At 39.6% G+C, this 26,114-nt stretch overlaps 1 protein-coding gene across 1 annotated transcript; it reads left to right on the forward strand.

Moving 5' to 3' along the window:
* The first annotated feature begins 932 nt into the window (after positions 1-932).
* On the forward strand, positions 933-26,114 carry SEC23A (SEC23 homolog A, COPII component). Its single transcript, XM_028720272.2, has 20 exons — positions 933-1,091; positions 6,956-7,192; positions 8,700-8,757; positions 9,072-9,158; positions 10,076-10,312; positions 10,608-10,687; positions 11,352-11,496; positions 11,864-12,022; positions 12,812-12,927; positions 13,910-14,033; positions 15,190-15,270; positions 16,508-16,597; positions 17,606-17,712; positions 18,852-19,005; positions 19,845-19,922; positions 20,872-21,033; positions 21,308-21,394; positions 22,139-22,294; positions 23,385-23,450; positions 24,973-26,114. The coding sequence occupies exons 2-20, from the start codon at positions 6,972-6,974 to the stop codon at positions 25,060-25,062; spliced, it is 2,298 nt and encodes a 765-aa protein (XP_028576105.1). The 5' UTR covers positions 933-1,091; positions 6,956-6,971; the 3' UTR covers positions 25,063-26,114.

The raw sequence follows: 26,114 nt of genomic DNA on the forward strand, positions 1-26,114 counted from the left end.
CTGTCAGGAAAGAAGGAGGCAGCACTATGTTCAAGACCCTGGTACAAGTCAGGCACAGGGCTGACTTTTTCTTCTTCTTCTAATGGGGACCAGTAACAGGCCTGTCCAGTTCTTTCCTGCATTGGGAAAAGACAGAACCTTTCCAATATAGTAAAACGTGCTTATTGTGAAACACTCTCTCTACAGGTGCTCCTTTAACCTAGCGGCAGCAGTAAGGTTTTAAGCGCCGGTCATCTTGGCTGTATTCGCTTTTTATTTACAGAACACTTTGTATGCCACCGTTTCATTGACAGAAAAATCAATGCAGTTCGATATATCTATATATATACATATACACACCTTGGGTTAAGTACTTAATCCGTTCCGGAGGTCCGTTCTTAACCTGAAACTGTTCTTAACCTGAAGCACCACTTTAGCTAATGGGGCCTCCTGCCGCGCTGCTGGAGCACAATTTCTGTTCTCATCCTGAAGCAAAGTTCTTAACCAGAGGTAATATTTCTGGGTTAGTGGAGTCTGTATACACACACACACTACACACACACACTACTGTATATATATATACACACACACACACATAAACTATATATATACTATCTATCTATCTATACACACACAAAAACCACACATTTTCAGATCGCCAGCAAACTACTGGGGGGGGGGCGAGGAGGAAGGTTTTTATTCATCGTCTGTGTGAGCCTGGCGGTGCAGAAAAGTTTCCAGCAAACGTTGAAATACGGAAGACGCTTGGTGAGGAATCGGGTCGATGACAAGGCTCGGACCAAGGCGCCTCGCCAAAGCCCGCTTCCACAGCCGCCGCCGCCGCCTGAGCCGTAGGCGGGGCTCTATCTTTCTCCGCCGCGCTCTCATTCGCCGCCCTGCGGCGGAGGCGGGAACAAAAAAAGCGTCCCGAGACCCCGCCTCTCTCCGGGCTGCGCCTCGCAGTGCGCGCTCCTTGCCCCTTTTGACGTGGCACCGGCTTCCCCCCTCAGCCATGTTGGTTGCGTCGGCACCGCTCAGGCTGCTGGGTTCCCGTGTGAGGAGAGGCTGAAGCGAGCGGCGGAGGCGGCTGCTCCACTGGCTGAGCGACGCAGGTGGGTAGAAGCGAAGGGCTGGGCGAAGGGAAGGGCTGCGCCACTTTCCGAGGAGGAGGAGGGGAGGAGGCCGAAGTGGCACAAGAGTCAAGTCCCGCCGGAGAGCCGCTCGCCGACTCGGCGCTGGGAGCGCGCGCAGCGGGAGAGACGCTCCTTTTGACCCCCGGGCGCTTTGGTGCCTGTCGGGGGACACCCCCCAAAAGACCCCCCCCAAGCCTCTCCCGTTCACTTGTAGGCTGAGGTAAGTCGTAGCGAGGGGTCAGCGACAGGGTGCTTGTTTTCTCCCGTACCTCCCCTCCCCAAAGCTAGAATTGTGATTATAATGTGATTATAAATTTTATAAAGTGATTATAAAATACATATTTTTATATATAACCGCCCCCCCTTTCCCTCTTCCGTTCGCCCCCAGCCCAGGACGAGCGTCCCTCACACTCCCTCGCCCTCTTCTATAGGTGAGGGGCTGTACTGTGGACAAAGTGTGTGTGTGAGGGAGAGACTGGGAGTGGGTAGGCGGTTGTGGCACACACGGTGGCTGGAGCATTTGGGATCCAAAACCTTATTCTGCCCCTTCAACGACCCCGCCTCCCTCCCCGGTTTGGGCAGCGTTGGGTATAAAGGATATTGGGATTTCACAACTGTGCTTTACTGAGGAGAGGAGTCAGCGGCCTGAACTAGTACCTGATGCCCAAGAAACGCTGTAAGTAGCCCCTTTCCTGTGGGGTTAGGAGACTGAGAGATAGCGCTGCTCTGCATCATCTGGGAAAGCTGGAAATAAAAGAGGGGATGTGTAAGAAATGTACACAAAGATGTAAAGATGAAGGGGAAAGTAGGGATCATAAAGAGGGAGCAGGAATTGTGCTACATGACGGTGTATTTCGGTCCCTAAATCCAACTTTTAAAGACAAAAATAACCCCCACATCAAACTGATGAAATAGGTAAACATTTGCTAATACATTGTTGCTTTGGTTTTCCGCTCAATGGTTTTTCTTTTAGAATGTCAGGAATGAAAGGAGTTCCTCTTCATGCAGCTGACAAATTGCCTCTGGCCCAGAAATGTTAATGCCACAAAACATTTGTTAATGCTTAAGGTGCCATAGGATTCTGTTGTCTGAGCAATGTGTACACTGTGTTCCCACACTGCAGAACTGGCAGTATTTGGCACAAATAATGCAAATCTACTATTAGTAGTAGAGTGAACAGTAGTAGAGTGAACAGTAGTAGAGTGAACAAATCTACTATTAGTAGTAGAGTGAACAGTAGAGTGAAAAAAGTCACGCAGTTTCTTTCTATAATACAAGAAGCCTCCATTGATAATCCCCCAGGGTTTTCAGAAAAACAAGCTCTCTCTCCCAAGAGCTTTATTTGTAATCATATGTTTTCCTGGATTTAATATATATGTTGCAACAGCATTTGAGATTATCTTCCAAGGGAGGGCTGAATATATGTAGTGCTGTACATTCACTTTTGAAAGTGATTCACTTCACAGGTAACGATATCATCTGCCATATGCCATAAACAGACATGCAGCATGATACTAAACATATATCCAGTGCAGCCCATTTCAGCCTTCTGACAGCTTCTATTGGTTTGTTGAGAAACTTTAATTTAAAAGTTTTATAAATGTGGGGTATTTATTCTATATTCCACCTTTCTCCCAGTGAAGATCCCAAGGCAGCTTACAACACAAATTAGAAACACAAATTAAAAATAAATATTAAAGTCAGCCAAGCAAGTAGCCCTATATAAGCAGCACTGAAAATGCTTAAAACCATTTAAAAGCACAAAGAATTACCGCATCCACTCTCGGGAGACCCTTTCAGAACAGCTAGTTGATGGCCAAAGGCCTGCTAGAACAAAAAAGTGCTTTCCTGTCGGTGAAAGAAAAGCAAGAGGAAGGTCAGTGTAGCCTTCCACAAGGTGGGAGCAGCCACTGACAAGACCCTCTCTCATGTCCTCAACCAAGGTACTTATGAAGGTGGTGGAGCCAAGATAAAGACCTCCTCAGAAGATGTCAAGGCCCATAAAGGGAGATGCAATTATTCAGCTGGCCTGGATCCAAACCATATAGGACTATGTCAGTCATAACCAGCAAACTGTCTCTGTACACACCAAAAAGTTTTCCTGAATGTTGGGTATGAAGATTTTGAAGTTCAGGACGTTAATTTTACAAGTTATATTTTAGGGAGCTAATAATCTCAGTTGAACAAAGAGTATTTAAAATCATGTTGGTGCATAAGCATACTTAGGGCTACAATATTAAGCTCATTTACTAAGGAGTGGGTCCCAGTGATCTCACTGGGATCTACTTCTGTTTACACTTGTTTAGGGGTCTTATGCTGGATCTATAACTTGTTTTTAGATATGCTGTATTTACTAGATGTTTGTATAGGTTTGTAGTACTTTTATGATGAGCATCACAGTTCTGGGCAAACTTACTTGGAAGTAAATTCCACTTAAATTGGTACAACTTACAAGAAAATAGGTTGTGTTGTGCCTAGTGTTTTAGGCTGTAATTCGTGTTTGGAAGGCAAAAATAAAGGAAGAAGATGGGATAAATTTCTTTGCCCAGATCAGGTTTTATGAGCCAAACTGTATGCATAAGCTTCGTAACGTCAGCTATGATGTGGTATTGAGAGGTAAGCATATTTTCATCCATTGGTCTTTAACTGGTGGATTAGAACCCACAAACGTGTAAAAGGGGTTGTACTGGTGACATTGCTATCATTCCCTCCCCCCATATTTTAAGAAAATAAAATAAAGGAAAACGGAGAAGGGAGAGGGGAAGATACTTAACACCAGTATAATAAACACATTAAGTTTGTGTCTTGTAGACAGAGGTTAAAGGTGAGTTTTGGATCTGAAAAGTCTGAAGATGTCTGTTCTAATCAACACGTTGTGTGTACCTTGGTCTTTGTAGAATGTGTAAGCATGTAATAAAACAATGTACAGTGGCTTTAAAAAAAGTGGAAGCATTTCATCCTAAGGTCTTTATCTCACGGATAGTTAATGGATGGTATTCAGTTAAATAATTGTGTGAGGGGAATGACTGCAGCTTACGCAATGGGACTCCCCCGCCCCTCTCCTCCCTCGCACACCTCCTAAACCTGTCCCAAGAGTCCCCCTAAATCTGTTATTGGGGGCAGCATGGAGCAGAGAAGGGAAGAGTTATTCTGCTCACACAGTTCTTTAGTTTGCTTGTGCTTGACACAAGCTTGTTTACATGGAGCTCAGTGAAGCACCCAACCAAATGCTTATAATTCTGAGTTGCCATTGAGAATATTCTTATAGCTGGCTATATGCATGTCTTTGGAAGTGCAGAGTTCAACTGTAAATTTGTATGTAGGGCAGGTATTGCTTTAGTTCCTTCATCATGATATTGATTGCAAATTTTGGTGGCAAAGAGCCAAGTACACATTGTATGCAAATACTCAAAATCACTCTTCTGACACTCTTTTTCATTAAATAAATTTTTGTTTGGAGGAAAGTGTGAAGAGTATACAAGTGGTGAGGAGGGGCACAGAGAATGCCAAACTGTTTTCCTTCTCACTGCTTATCATATTAAAATTCCCCTCCCCTCGAAGAGGTGTTCCCCCTTGGGATTTTTCTTTCTGTAATGGGAAAAGCTACTTTGGGTCTGCTGTGGGTATGAGGCAGACAAGAGAAGACCTAAGCACCACCTCTTGCTTGATTTATTGCTCTCTGATTTTTCTACGTTTTGCTAAGTTCCTCAGCTTCTTCCCTACATGGACCTTTTGATAACACAGTGTTGTGCTTTTTTGCATGGGCTTCGGCTGGGGCAATTCTGTCAATGACAGCAATAAAATAAGAGCTATTCATTAAAAGCAGAGTTTCAGGGAGCTGGCTGCTGATAACTGCACGTCAGAGGGCTGCATTGGTGAGCTCTGCAACTTCAGCAGAGATTCTGCTCTCTCCTTGCTCCCCCCCCCCAACTTGCAGCATCACTTTGTGCTGCTTGGCAAGCTGCTGTTGAAACCTGCAAGTTTCAAAAGTTTATTGATGCAGACTTGTTCAGTACAGCTGGATAATATAGCTATTAGAAACATCTAAATTGAAGCTTGAGATTTCCCCCCATTGTACCGAAGCTACAGCAGCTGCAATAAGTGGAAGGTATTTTGTGGGTAATATCATTTTATGATTGTGGAATTCATTCCGGAGTAGGATCCTGAGAACAATCATTATTGACCACGGTTCAAACTTCTTTCAGAAAACCAGAGTTAATACTAATCATGGTTTGTCCAGGTCAAGACATAATGAGCTATTGTGGTTAGTTGAAAGTGGAGACGAAGGTTTCCACTCTTGTGGCTGCACCAGAAGAGGAGAAGGGAGCCTATGGTGCTCTGTTGCATGCCAGTGCAGCCAGTATGATACAAATGCATTGTGCAATATAGATGTGCCCAGGGTAGGTTTTTGTGGTATTATCTTCCCATCTATGTCACTCCCTCCATAGTCCACTTGCAACATTGATACTTGCCTATAGTGCTTTTATTTATTTATTGTTTGATCTGTAGAACCTGCACAGCAGCTTACAATAAAATTACACACCTACAATAAAACCATACATGCACAATAGAAAGTATTTTGGCATTCAGCTTTGGAATTCTAACAAAGAACACTTTTGGCTTTACATATACAAAGCCACATGGAACTGTTGACAGGAGTTTGGTATTAAAATAACAAATATAAATCAGGCTGTTTATAAAATTTCTTACTCACTTTTCACTATAAGGTCTCAGGGCAGGTTACAACGATATAATATTTCCCCCCTCAAAAAGTAAAACAATTAAAAGTGGAATAGAAAAATATAAATTCAACAAAAGAGGTGGGTCTCACAAAACAAAATATTGTGCCTTAACTGTCAAAGGCCAGGGTAAGCAGCATACAGTGCAAGCTGCACAATGAAGACGCTACCTAGGCATACCTCTCTGGGGAGGGATTTTCACAATTTAGGGCCTGCTGCAGATCCAGGATACATGAAGAGTGTTTGGCATGGAGAGTACAGATAAATGGAATAATTCCTAGCTTATGAGTGGAAAGGTTGGAGGAATTTTACTGAAGACATGGCTGTTGCTGAGCCTGGTAGCTCTTGAATATGTTCACTATTTTGTCTTGTCTCTCCCCCCCCCCCCCCCCCCCCGTTCTGTATTGCTCTTCTAGTGTATAAGTCTGGTTGGTCATATTTAAAACGACCAAAGGTTTGTTTGGTGTGATAATACAGAACTGTTGTATTATACTGGATACTTTCATTGCAGTTCAATTTGTCCAATGTGAGTGGTGTGCCCTGGTGACTGTACTGCTGAGCTGCTGCCATATCTGATGTGTTTACCAAGCTTTGAATAATACAGCAGTCTGTAGCAACCACATATGGTGGTGTGTATTGCATAGTACCAGTCTGAACTTGCTAGTTAAAGAACTTAAGAGGTGAATGAACCCTTCCCCTGTGCACACTCTTTTGAAATGAATGGGAGTGTGGTAATCCTTGTGATATTCTTTTGGATAACACTTCTCAAATCAAAGTTACTTTGCAGGTCAGTGTACTTTCGAGCTGACACTTTGTATTGCTGCAATGTTACAGCCTCTTGAGAGATGTATGTATGATATCTCTTTTTTAATATGTGCACTGGCAAGACTGTAGACTGTCCACTATCCAAATGCAACAGAGGCGACTAGTTATTTTTTTGTTTTCCTGTATGTAGCTCTATGAAAAATATATGTGTTTCGAGATGGCTAGTAATGCAGGTAACTTGGAGGTGCTCCATAATGCCCATTCAGATGAAACAAGGCTTGGTTTCTAATTCATTCTTCGAAGCTTGCATGTATCAATTAATGTGTGCTTCTGTTTCAGAAATAAGAACGCAGTGATGGCAACCTTCCTCGAGTTCATTCAGCAGAATGAAGACAGGGATGGCGTTCGATTCAGCTGGAATGTATGGCCTTCCAGTCGTCTTGAGGCTACAAGGATGGTGGTTCCTGTGGCCTCTCTGTTTACACCATTGAAAGAGCGGCCTGACTTGCCTCCCATTCAGTACGAGCCAGTCCTGTGCAGCAGAACTACCTGCCGAGCTGTTCTAAATCCATTATGGTAATTTCAGATAAAGAGTTTTAAACTTTGCATGGATATTAGTACTTTATTATTGTTTTAAAAAGTATTTTATCTGTTATGTATGTTCGGGAGTTTGAAAGACAAATTTATTTTCTGACATTCACTATAAAAAATATTACAAATAGTTAGTATATTGGACATTAAAAAAAAACCACCCTCACAAATCAATACAAAATTATGCACAGCTCATAAAAGAGATTATCTGAAGTGCAGCTCATTATGGGTGATATCCAGCTTCAGTCATGCTTGAAGTAGACCTACTGAAATCAATTGAGTTAAATAACTTCATTGATTTCAATGAGTTTGTTTGGAGTATGATTTGGATACTTTCCAAAGTGCATTTCTGAAGTTGACAGTATCTGTGAGCATGCCTTATTTACAGAATTTTTCTTGCTCCTTAAAGTTATCCATGACTGCAGTTAGAAAAAAATGGCCAAAAAGTATAAATAGTAAAAACAGTTCTTATTCTGTAGTATTTTTTTCAAGGGTCTTAATACCTTATTTCCACAATATTTTTTTAAAGCCAGTCCTGTTGATTGTAACAGGACTTTAAAAACATACTTATAATGTATGGTTCTGTACTGAAGCTGTTTTCTCGTGGATAAATTAACTGAAATCATATTGCCTCATGTGCACACAGAGCTTCTATGTGATGCTTCATATGTGCACTTGCCATGTACAAATCTGCAATATTTTTTTTAATGTGCTGTGCTGCATACCATTAACAGAAAAGGTATCCCTGAAATTTCCACATTTGGTGACATGCCAAAAACAGTAAATACCAAAATAAAGGTGACACTGATGCCACTTTGCTTCTGCAATATTATCAGCCACTCACTGCTTAACTAACTTGCAGTCACACGACTAACCAGATTATTTAATAAAATTGTTTTGCCTTTTGTTATGGTGTATGGCAAGACACAACTCTAATTCTATTTATTTTCCTGAATATTTATACTTTCCCCAGCAAGTGTAAAGTAATTTGCAATAATAGTAAGAAAACACACTAAAATGATAAATTTAACAGTAATTGAATAAAAAGCAGTACCAAACACAACTTATGGTATCAGGAAGGAGTTAAGATAAAGCAAAAATATTCCAAAGGGTTAGAGAAGAAAAGTTTTGATAACTAGCTTTGATCAGAATAAATGATGAGACTAAAGTTTGTGGGTTGACCATTGACCAACGGTCTCAGTGACCTGACAGTAAAGCTTCTGTCAGAAGAATGGGGAAAGATGCAGTTTTCAGCTATCCTTCCCCTGCCTCTCCAGCCCCCACTACATCAGGAACAGATTTAAGGTGTGTGTTGGGAGCTGCTTGGGGGAGGGGGAATGGCCAAAAATTGCTTCCCTTCACATTCTTGCTGAGCGACAGTGTTAGATACTCTGCCGTATTACCTGTGCTCATGTTTAAGCATGAAACTGCAAAGTATCTGACTTGCAGTCATAATCTGTCTATTAAAACACCTTAAATTTTATTTTTGTAGCCAAGTGGATTACCGAGCAAAACTATGGGCTTGCAATTTTTGTTACCAGAGAAACCAGGTAAGAGAACTTTCAGGTGAATGCATTTTAAGATTGAGATATGAGTGGTAGTAATATTAACATGTAAAGGGTGCGGGTGGGGTGGAATAGACTAGTATAGGTAAACCCTTTCAAGCTTGTTGCTCTGCAGATATTTTGGACTTCAACTCTCAACAGCCCCACACATTGTGGCCATATGTCAGGGATGTTGAGAGTTATATTCTAAAGCAATTGGAGGGCACCAGGTTAGGAAAGGCTGACTGGTATAGAAATTTATGCTTCAAAGTGTTTTTTGTTTGAATTTTTCATTTGATTGGATCCCTTTTCTTCTGCAGTTTCCTCCTACATATGCAGGCATATCTGAGATGAACCAGCCTGCAGAACTCTTACCTCAGTTTTCTAGCATTGAATATGTAGTACAGGTAAATACCTTGATTAAAATCTTTGGGATTCTTGGGTCAGAAAAGTTGCCACTGTGATGGTCTCCAATATGTGGAGTTTGGACTCAGCTTATAGTGGCAAATAAAACGTTTTAGGTGTGTTGTAAAGTGCAATATACAAATGTGACACTTGATGGCGAAAGTGAATTCAATGTATTTTTAAAAAAGATTTTTTTAAAAAGCGTTTTCACAGCATTTTTTATATGTGTATAGATTCCACCTCAGAGTCAGCTGTAGTCATACTTTCCTGAACAATTAGTGTAGCCTAAAACCTATGTAACTCAGAAGTAGGAGGAGCATGGGTAGTTTAGGGGTGACATCCTAAATATGTTTCAGCCACCATGGAGCCGGTAGCCCAGGTGCTCTTCAGCTTATACATTTGTTTCAACTGAACTTGAGTGCTAAGCAATACAGTCGTACCTTGGCTCTGGAACGTCTTGCCACTCAAACGTTTTGGCTCCTGAATGCCGCAAACCCAGAAGTGAGTGTTCCAGTTTGCGAAGCCAAACGTCCAACGTTCTGCAGGTTTTGATTGGCTGCAGGAAGCTCCTATAGCCAATCTGAAGCCGTGCCTTGGTTTTTGGAAGTCGAATGGACTTCTGGAACGGATGCCATTCGAGAACCAAGGTACGACTGTATAGCAAAACAGATTTAAATAACACTGGAATCTAATACACGTATGTCTGCCCAAGTCAGTGCATGCCACTTTGCATAGTGTTAGAGAGATTCATGTGTTTTTATTTAGGACTGTAAAACGGATACAACCATGTTGAAGCCGGTTTTGCATGAGTATTCCCAAGAAAGCATTTGATCAGGTATAGTTTGGGGATAGTTACAAGGCTGTTCCTGGCTTTTTGAAGTAATGTTAATGCTGCAGTCTTGTTCACTTTTTCTTAAAGCGTGGACCTCAGATGCCTTTGATATTTCTTTATGTTGTTGACACGTGTATGGAAGATGAAGACTTGCAAGCTTTGAAGGAATCCATGCAAATGTCGTTAAGTCTCCTACCTCCAACTGCTTTGGTTGGACTTATTACTTTTGGGAGAATGGTGCAAGTTCATGAGCTTGGCTGCGAGGGGATTTACAAAAGTTATGTTTTCAGAGGCACAAAGGATCTGACTGCAAAACAGCTTCAGGTAAATATAAAATTAATATTAAAAATGGTATTTCCAGTTTTGGAGCTGCTCTGTCTTTGAAGATGGAAGTAAAATAAATATGTACCTTACTGAACAGTTAAGGAATTAAGCATACATTTTCAATGTGTAAAATGAGAAAATCAGCATTATAAAGATGTTTCTAAACTTTTTTTAAAAGTAAGAAAGACTCGGTGTAAATGAATAAGAAATATTCCTTAATTTTCTTTAAAATGTTGCTGTTTATATACTGAATATGTAACTATATTCAACTTTATTATGTTAAATATACTCACAGGAAATGTTAGGACTTACAAAAATGAATGTTGCACAAGTGGGGCGTGGCCCTCAAGCTCAGCAGCCGCCACCATCAAACAGGTATTTGTTTTTATTAAGAAGAAAAAATGTACCAAATTGTTTTACAGTAAGTCCTGCTTTGTAATTTTGCAGTATGAGTCATTGGAGGAAAGGTGGGTTATAAGCATAATAATAAATAGATGAATTTAAAAAATTTAAAAGGTCAGATATTGAGGTCAATCCCTGTTCCCGACTCTCTTTCTTCCAAGCAAGTGTACTCAAGATGCAAACCTTAGCTTGTGCCAAATCCTATTCATTCATTTATTTACTCATTTATATGCATGCTGACCCAGTAACAAGCTTTCTGGGTGACTCACAATGAAAGTAAATCAGTTGCCAACTTAAGTCATACTTGGGGTAGAAGCACTGAAATCAATGGGCTTAAGTTTGTCATTAATAATAATAATAATAATAATAATAGGTAGCTTCCAACATAATATAAAAACACAGGGAGACATCAAGCATGAACTAACTTAAGTCTATTGATTTTGGTGGGTCTATTCCAAGTATTACTTAGTTGGATACCACCCATGTAACATTAAATTTATAACAAAATTTAATTTGTATTTTAAACACTATAATTGTAGGTCAATACTTTGCAAATATATAAATGGTCTAGAATTATTTGAAAGCTTGTGCAATCAAGGGAAACTTCTTTTTAACTTAATGTTTTTCTTGTCTCCAGGTTCTTACAGCCGGTCCAGAAAATTGACATGAATCTCACTGATCTTTTGGATGAACTGCAACGTGATCCTTGGCCTGTTCCCCAAGGGAAAAGACCTTTGCGGTCTTCTGGAGTGGCACTTTCCATAGCTGTAGGACTGCTAGAGGTAACAACTTCTCATTTATGCGCATCTGAAAGTTCGCTGCCCTTATCTGGGTTACCTGAATGAGTTAAAACAATGTGAATTTGATTTGAAATTGGAAAAATGCTGAAGGTTGTTCCCTCCACTTGCAAACAGACTTTCCTGAAGTTTTTTTCCAGTTCAGCTGTTTCTTTTTGCAGTTACAGAAAAGTGTGGTACTATAGTGCAAATACTAAATATACTTAGTTAAATAGGTCTCAGCATTAACCTTATGTCATATTCACAGTTCAACCTATTTTAGAACTCAATCTGCAGTTCCGAATATCATCGCAATATGTCTTTGAAACACATCTTTTTGCTTTCTGTCTTAAAAATATTTATCATCCCACAGTGTACTTTTCCTAACACTGGTGCCCGTATAATGATGTTTATTGGCGGACCGGCTACACAGGGACCTGGGATGGTTGTAGGAGATGAACTTAAGGTGCCTATAAGGTCTTGGCATGACATTGAAAAAGACAATGCCAAATATGTAAAAAAGGGTACGAAGGTAAGAACACTTAAGTTTTAAATTCTTTTAATTAAATTATTTGGAATGTATGTAAAGTAACATGAGATCTGCAGATAATTTATTCAGTGACTGCATATTTTCTAAAACTTAAAAACTCCTAACTCTTACAGCCTGAGCTGTACCCCTCCAAAACAAACTGGTACATTTCCATTAACCTTGGAGGGATATTGCATGTGCTTGCCTTGACAAAGGGTGACATAAGCATAATGGAACATATAGGACTGTGGAAGAAATAGCATGTAATTCTCCACCCGTCCAATACTTCATATAGCATCTCTTGAAACTGCTGTGTGATTATATGTCTTCCTTACCTTCAGAACCACAGTGTATTGACAGCCATCGTGCCAATGGAATAAAGTTTAATCCAGTTGAGATTGGTGATGGATGGGAAGTTGAACTAGGAAAAAGTGTTACATTCTAGATGAGGTCACAACATTCCCCCTAAAATATCAGATATAGGGCTTGGGGCTCTTCCTTGATGCAGTTCTGTTTCATCTTGTTCAAGCTGCATCTGTTGTCCGGAATGTCCTCTCCCCCCCCCAGCCCTAAAATAAAGGTAGCTATTTTGGCTTATACAAAATCAGAACAATTATGAATTAAAACATATTTCTGTTTTAAATACTGATCTAGTCTTGTATAGCATCTGAAAAGAATATAATTTGGCAAATACACTTCAACTTCTGAAGAATATTTGAAGCCTTAATGTAAAATGTGGAAAGTTTGACCTGCATTGTTTAGTAAAAATTATGTTTACATTTGTGTCCCTAGCATTTTGAAGCTTTGGCAAATCACGCTGCTACAACTGGTCACGTTATTGACATTTATGCATGTGCATTAGATCAGACTGGTCTTCTGGAGATGAAGTGCTGTCCTAACTACACTGGGTATGTGTTACATTTTACAGTAATGTAAAAGAGGCTATATGCAGAAACAGTGTTCTTGTGTAATTAAGAGAAAAGCTATATATTGGAAGTCAAGTGGACTTGCATATATTTGCATGATTGTGTCTGTGTGAGCAAAGTTGTCACTACAATTAATCTTTTTCAATCATGAAAATATAGATTAAAATGAGTTTTCACGTTAGAAAGCAATACTCTTTGACTAGTACTCTTAATTGCAATATATTCCTTTCTCCTGTTTAAATATTTTGTATCACACAGCTATTAATACTGAGCATAATACTATTCTGGGGAGTAATCTTAAAGGAATATTTTTCTCTCTATTGAGAAAGTTAAATGCTGCTGCACAGAAGCACTATTGTAGGATGATAGTGCCGGAAAGTATCATCAAATCAAATCTAACCTCCTGTCCTTTGTCAAGCACCAATGTTTTCTTTCTTCTCCTTCCCTAACATCCATAATCTACACCATGGTGTGCTGCAAGCATGAAAGGCACACCCCGCAAAATCAATGGGTGGTATCCAATTAAGCCTTACTTGAAGCAGACCTATTCAAATTCTGCCAGCGCTTCTCAGGAGCTACATCGATATGTATAAAATGGTCTGTTTGTGAAATAAATTGTTTAGGGATAGCCACTGGGCTCTCAGTGCTGCTTTCCATGTTTTATTATTACATTATGCCTCTTCAGGAATGAGCTGTGGGTGGGGTGGGGAAGCCAATGCATATAAACTGATACTGCAGTGCTTCCATGAGTGCCCTGTGATGCTCACTTTTATACATGGCATATAGATCTGCAATATCACAAGGGAATATGGGATGGCAAGAGTGGAGCAGAAATCTTCACAGGAGAACTTGTGGTAGCAGCCTAGAGTGTGATGACTTAGAGCAGTTCCAGATTCCATTATAACTGCTCTTTCGCATTTTTCATATATTGTTTGACTTAATTATTCATTTTTTTCCCATGTAGGGGTTACATGGTAATGGGAGACTCTTTCAATACATCCCTGTTCAAACAAACCTTTCAGCGTGTGTTTACCAAAGATGCACAGGGGCAATTCAAGATGGGATTTGGAGGTACTTTAGAAATCAAAGTAAGATTTAGAATTTTACTATAAATATTTTTAAAGGTCTTGTGTTGTTATTCCATCACATTTGTTTACAACTAATTAAACTATTGCACTAAGGTATTATTATTGCTAGTAACAATTGTTCAGTCAGCGTTTTACTTTAAACCTTTAGCATTGGGGTCGTAGCATTTTATTTTACAGTGCAAATAAACACTGGGATTTAGTGTGACTGTGATCCAGCATTCATTGCTTGGCAAAACTGTTATGAATTCCTACCCTTGACTTACAAGATATGCAACTGGGTATCTTTCCTGTACCTTTGCAGACACAGCTCACTCTAACATCTTGTAATCTGTTGATATGATATTTAGATTCCACTCACAATACATACTGAATCGTCAACAGAAATATTTCTCTGTTGCATAAAGGTGCAATTCCTATAAGATTTCTTCTTGCCAGTATGGAACATGGGCAGCAGGCATGAGATCCAGGGGGTGGTATGGTGATTTGTCCATATCCTGCTGGTCATATGAATATGCTGCTGAGGAAAAAAATATATCTGGGAAGGGGCTATTGCTTAGTGGTAGTGCACATGATGTGCACGTGGAAGGTCCTTGACCCAGTATCTGCTGTCTCCACAAAGGATGTTGCCGTGAAAAGTCAGACTAGACAATACTGAGCTGGATGGCGTGTTTATAAAACAACTCCATATGTTCACCTGTATGGAACTGTGGGACTCTAAGGAACTTTGAGGGTACTCTGAGTCAGGTGCCTGTTCTGAGATATGATTCGTCATCTCTGCCCCTAATGCTTCTTCTAGATTGGACTTGTAAAGGAGATGTAAAGTTAAAGTGTATAGGCTTCTACAAACTAGAGGAATGAAGTCTCATAAGTCTTTTTAGTGCAAGGAGTACTTTTAGTTGATCCAGTGAGTTGTTTAAGGCTGCAGTTCTCTACATACTTACGCACAGTACAGTCTCATAGAAACCATTTTTACGACAAGAAAAGCTGTCTAGTTTCTGCTGTATTGTGAATCAAATAACTGTTCAGACCTCTGTTAGCACTGCTCTTTACCAGTTAAGGAGATTTATAATCTCAGACTGCCAAAAGGAAAGATTATCCTACATTCTGCAGGAACAATCATTTGTTCTTATTTTATTTTGCTCTTCAATCTGTGTAGACCTCAAGAGAAATAAAGATATCTGGAGCTATTGGACCTTGTGTATCTCTCAATTCTAAAGGGCCCTGCGTATCAGAAAATGTAAGTTGATTAACCTATAAATCACTTAAATAATCTGTGCCTTTCTCACTTTTCACACACAAAATGCTATAGAAATTATGTAGTAAAATCTTGTGTAAAATCCTATTAGCATGTTGCCATTTTGTTGTGCTCTGGTCCATGGGGTCACGAAGAGGCGGACACGACTAAACAACAACAAAATTTTCAAAGGCACAATTTTACAAAAGTTTTGACTTTTCCCCCTTCAGGCCGGGTGAGCAGTGAGTTGTGTGACTGTCGGCTGGTTTAGAACAGTTAATACCATTTTAATCCAACCCTTACACCTGTTACATAAAAATGCAGTAGATCCAGCTTTTTCTGATGTGACTAAGTATTAGTGGGTATCATATTGCAATTACACTATATCACTCTGTATGAGAGTAATTCAATGTCACACTAAGGTGATTGTTCTGACAGGGAAAGCATTTTGTCTTGCCTGAAGGAACAGTTCCCCTTCTCACCCCTACGTGCTGTTCTAGGGGTTCTCCCGATTCCCCTAGAGACAATTTCGTGTTTGCGCAGGGCGATGTGAAGGAAAAGCCCTGTTGTACAAGGAGAAGTCCTTGTGCAGGGCTTTCACTGACAGGACTCATTAGCAGAATCCTGCCGTGTGTGTGTGTGTCTGTGTGTGTGTGTGTGTGTGTGTGTGTGTGTGTTTATTTCACTATCCACTCAGTTTCCAAAGTAGTGAATATATTGTTGAGGAGTAGAAAGCTCTAAGTAGCGATAAACATCTTACATATAGGCTTATTTATTTATGTATTGCACCTCTTGTGGTGCCTCCTGGGTTCAACAGTGCTCTGTATATATATATATATATATATATATATATATATATATATATATATATAATCAGCATTATAAACTTCACTATTTGTCCTACTAATCCTGTTGTTCTTTGGATGTGTACCAGTAATGTCTTGCTTAGTGCCAGTATAGTGGCTCATTGTTTCGTTTGGATTTCTCCAATAGTATAAGGTGGCATTATTTCCTTGATGCAGCCTAAGTATACTCTAGTCTGTGGAAATTCATGTTACAGTAAAGTGTTATCTTAGTAGAGGGGAGAAGTGAAGCATATATAACAAAGATATAATTTTGCTATATCTTAGTAACCGGGATAGGAACCATTGAAAACAGCAGTACGTTTTCCCAAATCCTACAATTTGCTGTGTATAGCAAATGTAACTTTTGCTGAAAATTATTTGTAATATTTTTGCAGGAGATAGGAACAGGAGGTACATGTCAGTGGAAGATTTGTGGACTTAATCCTACCACAACCCTAGGATTGTATTTTGAGGTGGTTAATCAGGTAAGATAATTTTTTTAGAGCACATGTGCATATTTAAATATTTTTACTGATTGTGTAAGAGGTAGGTGATTGGCAAAGCACAATTCCCACTTCCTCCCCATTTTAATTGGAGCTTTTGAGGAAGTAGCTGATGTGGTCTACAAAAGTAGTTTCTTTCAAGAATTTTGTGATGGGGCCTCCTTGTGTGTTTCATCACTTGGGGAGGGGGGAAAGCAAATTATAGTTTCCCTCATTTTAATTAGGAACATTTTATGAGTTACTGTAGCTTGTAATACCATAAGGCGCTAAGCAACAAAGCAGGAAGTCCCTGGTTTAGTTCTCACCTGTGTAATGAACTCGGTGTGCAGCCTTAGTAGTTTGCCTGCCTTCAGCCCACATCTACAATATGAGGGTGGTAATACTTTTTTACCTTATAGGGCTGTTTGTAAGAAATTCTGAGGTCGTGTTTGTGAAGCACTTGGTTGCTCTAAGTAGCTATATACATATTACAGTGGTACCTCTGGTTACGAACTTAATTCGTTCGGGAGGTCTGTTCTTAACCTGAAATTGTTCTTAACCTGAAGCACCACTTTAGCTAATGGGGCCTGCCACACCACCAGAGCACGATTTCTGTTCTCATCCTGAAGCAAAGTTCTTAACCCGAGGTACTATTTCTGGGTTAGCGGAGTCTGTAACCTGAAGCGTATGTAACCCGAGGTACCACTGTACATTGTATTATCTTGTCTCATCTACATCTCCTATAGTATTTTCTCTACTTAAAGCACTCTGTTTTGGAAGCTGCTCCAGTGTTGAATTAAATTGTAGCTAAAGATAGGCAGTAAGCTTACTGACTTAATTTTTTCATATTTGTACAGCATATTGCACTTATTAAAGTAGCTTCTGTCAAATCATCTCTAATTATAGAATTGACAGTGGCAGTGATGGGATTCCTAATGTGGCGATCATGCTGCACAATGTTCCTGTGATTCTGTTCAATTTAATCTCTTCACCATTTACCCTTCGAAACAGCACAATGCTCCAATTCCTCAGGGTGGGCGAGGTGCAATCCAGTTTGTGACTCAGTACCAGCATTCGAGTGGACAGAGACGAATTAGAGTGACCACTGTTGCCAGAAAGTAAGCCTTAAATTCTGATGTGCTGTTCTAGAAATTTGTGTGGTATGCACACTGTATTTTGCTTAGAAGGTAGACCTTATGTATGTAAGGTCTGACATTGTATATAATGCTGACTTTACACCAGTGGAAAGCACTTTGATTCAGGCACAGCAGAGCACCTGATTTTTGTTAATCTGCCAATATTTATTTATTCCGAAGAAGCCCAGGGCAGCAGACACATAAACAAGAAACAATGAAAACATCTTAAATCCAGTACAGATGAGGTCTGGGAAATAACTCTCCACTTAAAAGGCTTTTTGGAAAGGGAAGCTTTTCAGTAGGTGCTGAAAAGGCAAACGAGACGGCGCTTGTCTCTTATTTAATGGGAGGGAATTCCAAAGAGTAGGTGCCACAACACCAGTGGCGTAGCGTGGGTTGTCAGCACCCGGGGCAAGGCAAGTAATTTGCGCCCCCTAATCCGTGGATTTGCGCCCCCTAACACTAACCCCCAGATGTTGCGCCCGGTGCGGCCGGCCCCCCCTGCACCCCCCACGCTACGCCACTGCACAACACTAAAGACCCCATTTCTATATGGAGAAGTACCTCCTGATGAGATAGTATCTGCAGGAAGCCCTCAGTGCAGAATGCGCAGTGATTGAGTATATGAAGGGTGAGATGTTATTTTAGGTAGCTGGATCCCAAGTTATATAGGGCTTTATATGGTAGAACCAGCACCTTGAACTTAGCCTGATTGCAGATTGGCAGCCAGTGCCAATTGAATTGGACACCTAATCATTGCAGTTTCCTACACCTCCACAAATGCATGATCCCATTAGCAACCATGGAGGTGGGTTGTGTGTGATTATGATTCAGAGCATGGTGTGCAGAGAGCTATATGATGCCTTTCCTTCAGGGGATCATGAATTGCTGATGATTCTGCAAGGCCTGCTTCTGGCATAATGTCTAAATTGGCTCTAAAGGAATTGTTGTATTTGCAACAAAGTGAGCTTCCTGCATATTTTATGTTTCTCTTAATTGCGAAAGGGAGCTTTGTTTTGATTTGGAGGAGCAACATGGATTGGAACTGTTCGTTATTAAACTGATACATTTTTGTCTCTCTCTGATGACACGTGTGGTAAACAAATGCTATTCTTTTGCAGTTGGGCTGATGCTCAGACACAGATTCAAAACATCGCTGCTTCTTTTGACCAGGAGGCGGCTGCCATTCTTATGGCCAGGCTGGCAGTGTACAGGGCTGAGACAGAGGAAGGACCGGATGTTCTTAGGTGGTTGGACAGACAGCTCATTAGACTGGTAAGGCATTACAAATGTTTGAAAATATTGATTTCTCCTCCCATCTGAGATTGTATTTAGGGAGAGAATAGGACCGGACCTGGGACTTGTATCCGCCTTCTCTGCCCCCAGTGCAAATAGCAGATGTAGAGGTCCTGATCCAGAATCGGCTACTGCTCCTATTATTTACTTTAAAAAAAGAACAGACATTTGTGCAACTGATGATTGTGTGAATGATGCCACATCTAGTTTGTTCCTAAGGCTGCAATCTGATACATAGTTACATTTTGAGAAATGTATATTTTGAATAGTTTTAAGCTATGTGCTTCTAGTGCTACATGTAAATTTGGCTTGCTTATATATAGTGTATAAAGTTGCAAAGGAACTTGTTGAAAGATATTAGAAAGATGATAAAGAAGGCTTTTCACAGTGGATCTACTTTGTACTATAAAGTGCCAACATAAATAAGCCAAAGGTTTTGCTTGTCATAATTACCTCTAACTAATTTCAAAGCTTCACTCCACAATTTTAAAAGTCATGTTTTTTTCCAATAGATATACTGCTCAAGTAAAACTTAATTGTCTGGAAGCCTCAGTTGTATTCCTCCCTCTTTTGAGAGCCGAAAAATAATATACAAACATTAACCTTGTTCCTAACTGTTAAAGTTGATGTGAATGTTTCCACTAAAATCTGTGGGTCTTAAACATTTGGTATTGAATGAAGCATGCTCCCCATGCTGCTTCTGTGAAGTTAAGTTGTTTTGTAATGTAGTGAAAGTAGAAGTATATATTTTTGAAAATGTCGTGATAGTATTTGAAGTGTCACACTGAAAACTTAAAGACTTTTTAAAATTTATCCAGTGTCAGAAATTTGGAGAATATCACAAGGATGATCCAAGTTCCTTCAGATTTTCAGAAACCTTTTCCCTTTACCCACAGGTGAGTATGAATGAACTGAAATAGAGAACATTCTATATCCAGTATGATGCTTATATTCACTTTATTGTAAGATGTCCTAGTGTCCTTGATTAGATTGCAGTTTTTAAAAAAGTTATGCTTCTTGCTAGCATTTTGGGATTTGTGAAGCAGTACAACATAAAACTGAATAGTATTTCTCATTCTAAGCCTTTTAACTTTGGCTGTTCTGAATTTCTTAGACTTTTAAATCGCTACTTTAAAAAAATACTGTATCATTCTAGTTTTGGGATCAAATGTGCTACAAGACTGTCATAAATTTAAACACTCAAGAACATTTATATAAATATAAACCATGCTATAAACATATACATCTAAGTGTGATATTAACTATAACACGATTTTTCATGTTTAAAAATTATGCCTTCATTGAGAATTTTCCTTTTTCAGTAAAAAAAACATAACTGCAAAAAGATCACCAAGGGCAATTTGGGTCCACAATGAAAAAGTATGCAACACCTACAAGAACAGTGTGTGCGCTTTTTAAACATAAAACGGCATATTATACCAGTAGCATACATACAAGTATAACAGTGCAGTAATCATAAGTTGTAAATTACATGCAATGTCAACAATTTTCACAGGACTTGCAGCCCTAAACACCTCATTTCACAACTGTATTAGACTACTGTCCAGTGAACAGACAAAATTGAAATACATTTTTTTCTATGATTTTCTATCATTTTGTTGGCCACAGAGGTAGCACCTGGTCTTTTCCTTGCTATCAGCATTGTTACCCTACCAATTTGGAGGTTGTCTTTCTTTATGTCCCAGAAAAGCTAGATGATGTCACTAAACTCAGCGACATAAACCGGTATCAAATCTTTTTGCAAAGAAACATTTCTACTGTTGATGCAGCTGGGTTTGTGGACAAGAAACATTGGGGGAATTTCTGGTTTGTTTTATTTTGCAGTTTATGTTCCATTTAAGAAGATCTCCTTTTTTGCAAGTCTTCAACAACAGTCCTGATGAAAGTTCCTACTATCGCCATCATTTCATGCGGCAAGATCTGACTCAGTCCCTTATAATGGTTCAGCCAATTCTATATGCCTATTCTTTCAATGGACCCCCAGAGGTATGTTGGCATGTATGACCTAGTGTGTAAGAATAGCTGAAAAAAGAAAACTTGAAAATGAAGAAGACTCATTAGTGCATTGTTGGGAAAATAATTTCAAACTAAATTAACGCTTTAAATTAAATGTAAAGCAGTTTTGCACAGGAAAATTTTGGGAGAAATTGCTTCCTCATGTTATGTGGCTTGCTAAATGTAACAGAGAAAGCTGAATTTTAAGAAATGGATTTCTCTGTTTTGTATATGTAGTTAAGACACTTTTCTCCTTTTATATTAGCCTGTTCTTTTAGATAGCAGCAGTATTCTGCCTGATCGCATTCTTCTCATGGACACCTTTTTCCAGATCCTTATTTATCATGGAGAGGTAAGATCAAGTCACTTTGACTTCCATAGCCTACTATTTGGGCATACTTATTAAAACTAGTGGCTGTCACCCACACATGGCAGTAGCTCTGTATTGGAGGCCTTTTCTTGTGCTTTGTCCAGTTTTAGGAGCTGCTTGTCATGTGGAGTTGCTTCTGGGAAGAGGAGGGCTCAGAAACCTTACTGTTACATTGCAGAGGCCATCGCAGAGCCATTTGGGTAGAGCTCTGTCACGTGCCCATATTGGTAGCTTCTCAAGGCCATCATGGTACTTGAATTTTCTATGAAAGTGCTTATGTGCAAAAATCCTTATAAGTTGAGGCCTTGAAAACTAATACATTCGCTACCTGCTGTATTTACGGAAGTTGCTATTGTCAGTAAACATACATTCTTGTATTTCAGTTAACAAATAACACTAAGCAGGCAATTCTATGACTACTTACTATGGCATACTTCCACTGAGGATGATGGCACTAGGTATCATGTATGATTGCTTTGACAGAGCTGCTGCTTGAAAAATGAGAAACTATTGAGCATTTGTTTTTTAGAACATAATGGAATATCACAGTTATTATTTGCTCTTGGTAAAAATATAATTACAATAGTGTAATTCTGGTGATTAAATCACTGCTAAAACATTAATTAACTGACCTGTTCCCCAAGATTTCTTCCTGCTTCCTGCTCAAACTAGATTATATAAAACTTGTTTGGATGAATAAAACAATGTGTGTTTAATGCTCTATAGACCATAGCTCAGTGGCGCAAGTCAGGCTACCAGGACATGCCAGAGTACGAAAACTTCCGCCATTTGCTCCAGGCTCCATCAGATGATGCACAGGAAATTCTTCATTCCAGATTTCCAATGCCACGATACATAGATACAGAGCATGGAGGCAGTCAGGTAAAGCACCGTTGCTTCAGTTTATGGCAGAGGTTTTCAATCTTTTGGGGTCCACAGCTCCCTTGACCAACTGCATTCTTTCTGCAGCACCTCTGTGGGGCTCAGGAGCTCAGTTATGCTACCTCTTACCTACAGAGCTGGCAGCCTCTCACCCTTTTTCAAACACCCTCCCTTGTGGAGTGTTCCCTCAGCCTCCTCTCCCCTCGCCTCTCCTTTGGAAAGCTGCAGCTGCCGCCCCTGGTCTCTGAGCTGCCTCTCCACCCCAAAGAGAGGTACCTCCTTCCACCGCCCCACAGGGGCCTGGGAAGCACCCCTGGCCGTCCTCAGAGGCAACATTTGCCTGGGGAGTTTTTAGCCACAGCTGCTGCAACAAACAGCTGTGCAAGCCTTTGGGAGACAGAAACATGAGAGGGCACAAGAGGAAGAGAGGGAAGGGAAGAGGGACAGAGGCCAGTGTTGCCCGCGGCACCCCTGACCATCATTCAGGGCACCCCAGGGTGCCATGGCACACTGGTTGAAAACCACTGGTTTATGGAATCATCTTGCTAAATGCAAGACAGGCCAAATCAATATTGGACTTGCATTAATAAACTTTCAAGTTTCATGTAGTTGAAAGAGGTATGAATTATGACTCAACTTCTAGCATACTGACCATGAGATTGCTCATGTGGTGGGCTGAAGATTTAAGCTGCTCTTAGATGCTCATGACTCAAACCCACCCCCCATTTTCTGGTGGGATTTAGACAAGACAAACAGCAACCCCCTTACTATTGTTTGCATAGGCTCCCAGAACATAGCTCACCTTCATTCAGTCTTCTCAAGCCAAACTATATGTGATAGGGCTGTGTACATTTATTCCTTGTTGCTGCTCCCTTAGCACTTTTTAATATTTCATACTTAACAAAAGCTAAATGCTTAAAAAAAAAGAGATATAATTCTCTGAATGCAAACTATATAACAGGCAACTCAGGGCAGCCTGCAAATGGCAGGTCACATGATGGTCATTCTTGTTGGAGTATAAATAAAGTCCATTCTTGTTGGACTGTAAACCTTATTTAGAATAACTTTATTCTCCTTTTTTTTTTTAAAGGCTCGTTTTCTGCTTTCTAAAGTGAATCCCTCTCAGACCCACAATAATATGTATGCCTGGGGTCAGGTAAGTTTCAGGTGGATTAACCAAAAGGCTAAGATAAAAGAAATAATGTTTCCTGCTTTAACTCTCATAAAACAATTTGATAGTTAATCAGATAGGGAGTGATTACCAATATTAAAACTTGAATGTCAAAAACAATACAGTATTTTTAAAAGTTGCCATTCAGATTGAGGAAATGCTATGTTGCTTTTTTTGTTGCCCTTAAAAATAAGCATTTCTCGCAGCCTAGAAACAATGTGTTTTTCTCCTTCTGGGAGTTCTGATATGATACAAAATATTCAAAGGCCTTAAAAAAAATAAGTAGAGGTGAAGATTGTTCTCAGTAGAAAATGTACTAAAGCTAATTTTGTTGATGAAACCGAATAGTGGAGACAGCCTAAAAGCTTATATTGTATGAAATTCATTACCATTGGATCTTAAAGAAAGGTTAGCAGATTCATGGAGGGTCTAGGACTATGGCTGTAGTTCACATGCTTAATATGCAAAAGGTCGCAGGAAAATACTTCTGAAACCCTGGAGAATCACTATTACTCCTCATAGACACTGTAGACTATACAGTGCAGACAATATTGAGGAAGGTGGGCCAATTACAGCCGTACCTTGGTTTTTGAACAGAATGCGTTCTGGGAGTCCGTTTGACTCCCCAAACCATTCGAAAACCAAGGCATGGCTTCTGATTGGCTGCAGCACCATCCTGCAGCCTATCAGAAGCTGTGGAAACCACACTGGACGTTCAGCTTCTGAAAATCGTTCAGAATGGAGCACTCACTTCCGGTTTTCAGTTGATTGGGAGCCGAAACGTAGGAGTTCCAGGGAATTCAGCAACCAAGGTACAACTGTATCTGAGTTGCTATGTGGCAGATTCCTACATTCCAGCTAAACTAATAACACCAGGTTCAGAAGTTGTTTTTCAGTGGGATAAGGAAGGATTAACTGGGTTGGGTAATGATCACAAGCTATGAGGAAGGCAGGAGAGCAGAACTGGAGTGAATCCCCTAGTTTTTTCTCTCCTGCCTTGGTGAAACAGCTCGTTCCTCCCGACTCTCTCTGTTCCTGTCAGTTAACTGTTTTTTCCCTTTCAATATTTTCCATTTCTTTCCTGCGGTTCCTCTGTGTGCATGTTTACTGCGCTTTGCTTCTCTTGTCAACTTTTCCCTACTTTGTAAAAAATAAATAAAATCCTCTCTTTCTCTTCTTGCTTTTTCTGCTCCTCTTGTGCCTTGAAGCTTCTCTGTGTTCTTTCTTATTTCTTTGTTCCTTTCTGCTGCCTGTCTTCTCTATATTTGCTGAGGGGACAGTTGCCAGTTAGGAGAAGCCATTGATCGCCCATTTTTCCTCCTTGCGACTGCCGTTGCCCCTATTGGAACAGCTGTTAATTGTCTAGTAAAGGGAAATGTGGAGGTATATTGGTTACTTAATTACAGTGATTAGACTTACTGATTTTCATAGTACATGTTCTCATGGAATATTTTGGCTTTGCTTAATGAATTTGACGTATTTTCTAACGCTTTCCCTTTTCTTATAGGAATCTGGAGCACCCATTCTCACAGACGATGTCAGTTTGCAGGTTTTCATGGATCATTTGAAGAAACTTGCTGTATCAAGTGCTGCCTAAGTGTGGAGTGCAACAGATGTTGATTAGCTGAATCAACATTTCAGCTTTATTTTCCATTTGATGTACTTGTAAAACAAATGCTCTGATGGGTTGCAAGCTGCCTAACTACATCTTAAAGTAGTGTAGTTTTCAGAAAAAGAGCACATCAAAGGCCTAAGTACAAACTACAGTTTGGAAAAGTAAACCAAACTGGGATATAATTCGGGGGGGGGGGGGAGCTTTTTTGGTTTCCATGATACTGTAATTTGTCTTAGTCCATTGATTATAACTTTGTACTATATTTTATATTTGAACAGTCGAAATTACTATTCTGGCTTGCACTGCAGAAACACTAAATGTTGTAAAAAAAAAAGTCTATTGTCAGCAATGGGCTTTCATGATTTGCCTTCTGGCATATTCATGTTTATTCTTCTTGGCTAGAAAAGAACAAAGAAACTGACTATAAAATGCTATAAATCCAATTTCTTGAAATCGAAAAATATTTATTTTCTGCAATCAGTTGTATGTTGATGGTTTAGTAAGTGTTCATTTTTGTTGGTTTTTTGTTAGGAAATCTTTTCTATATTTTCTAAGTGAAGTTTAACAAGCAAAAATTGAAACAAATTTGTCAATTGTTATCCAGAGTTTACAATTTGACAATCATTTGGATAATCTCTGGCAAAGCCTGTAATTACTACACTTAATTAAAACACTATCAAATCTGGGTGTTTTTAAAACAGAGGAGAAAAATTGATGTCCTACACCTGTCTACAGTGTCTACACAGGGAAAAACACATAGTATAGTACCATAAACAAAAACATATTGCTGCCTATTTCCATAAGTAAAGTATGCTTATTTTATTATAGCCATATAATGTTATGACATTGTGTGGTGCTTGTTTTTTTGTTCTGCTTCTGTTTTGTTATAAATTATGCAGTTTATGATTCTTGTTGAAGCAGTATTACACAGTACACACCATAATTGTAATAAATCTGGTAATACTCAGTTTTAGCTTTGTTTCCTTGAGAAAAAATATATTTGCTTTTTAATAATAAAGTTTTTATGTATAGAA

This window comes from Podarcis muralis, chromosome 1, assembly GCF_964188315.1.
Source record: "Podarcis muralis chromosome 1, rPodMur119.hap1.1, whole genome shotgun sequence".
NCBI lineage: Eukaryota > Metazoa > Chordata > Lepidosauria > Squamata > Lacertidae > Podarcis > Podarcis muralis.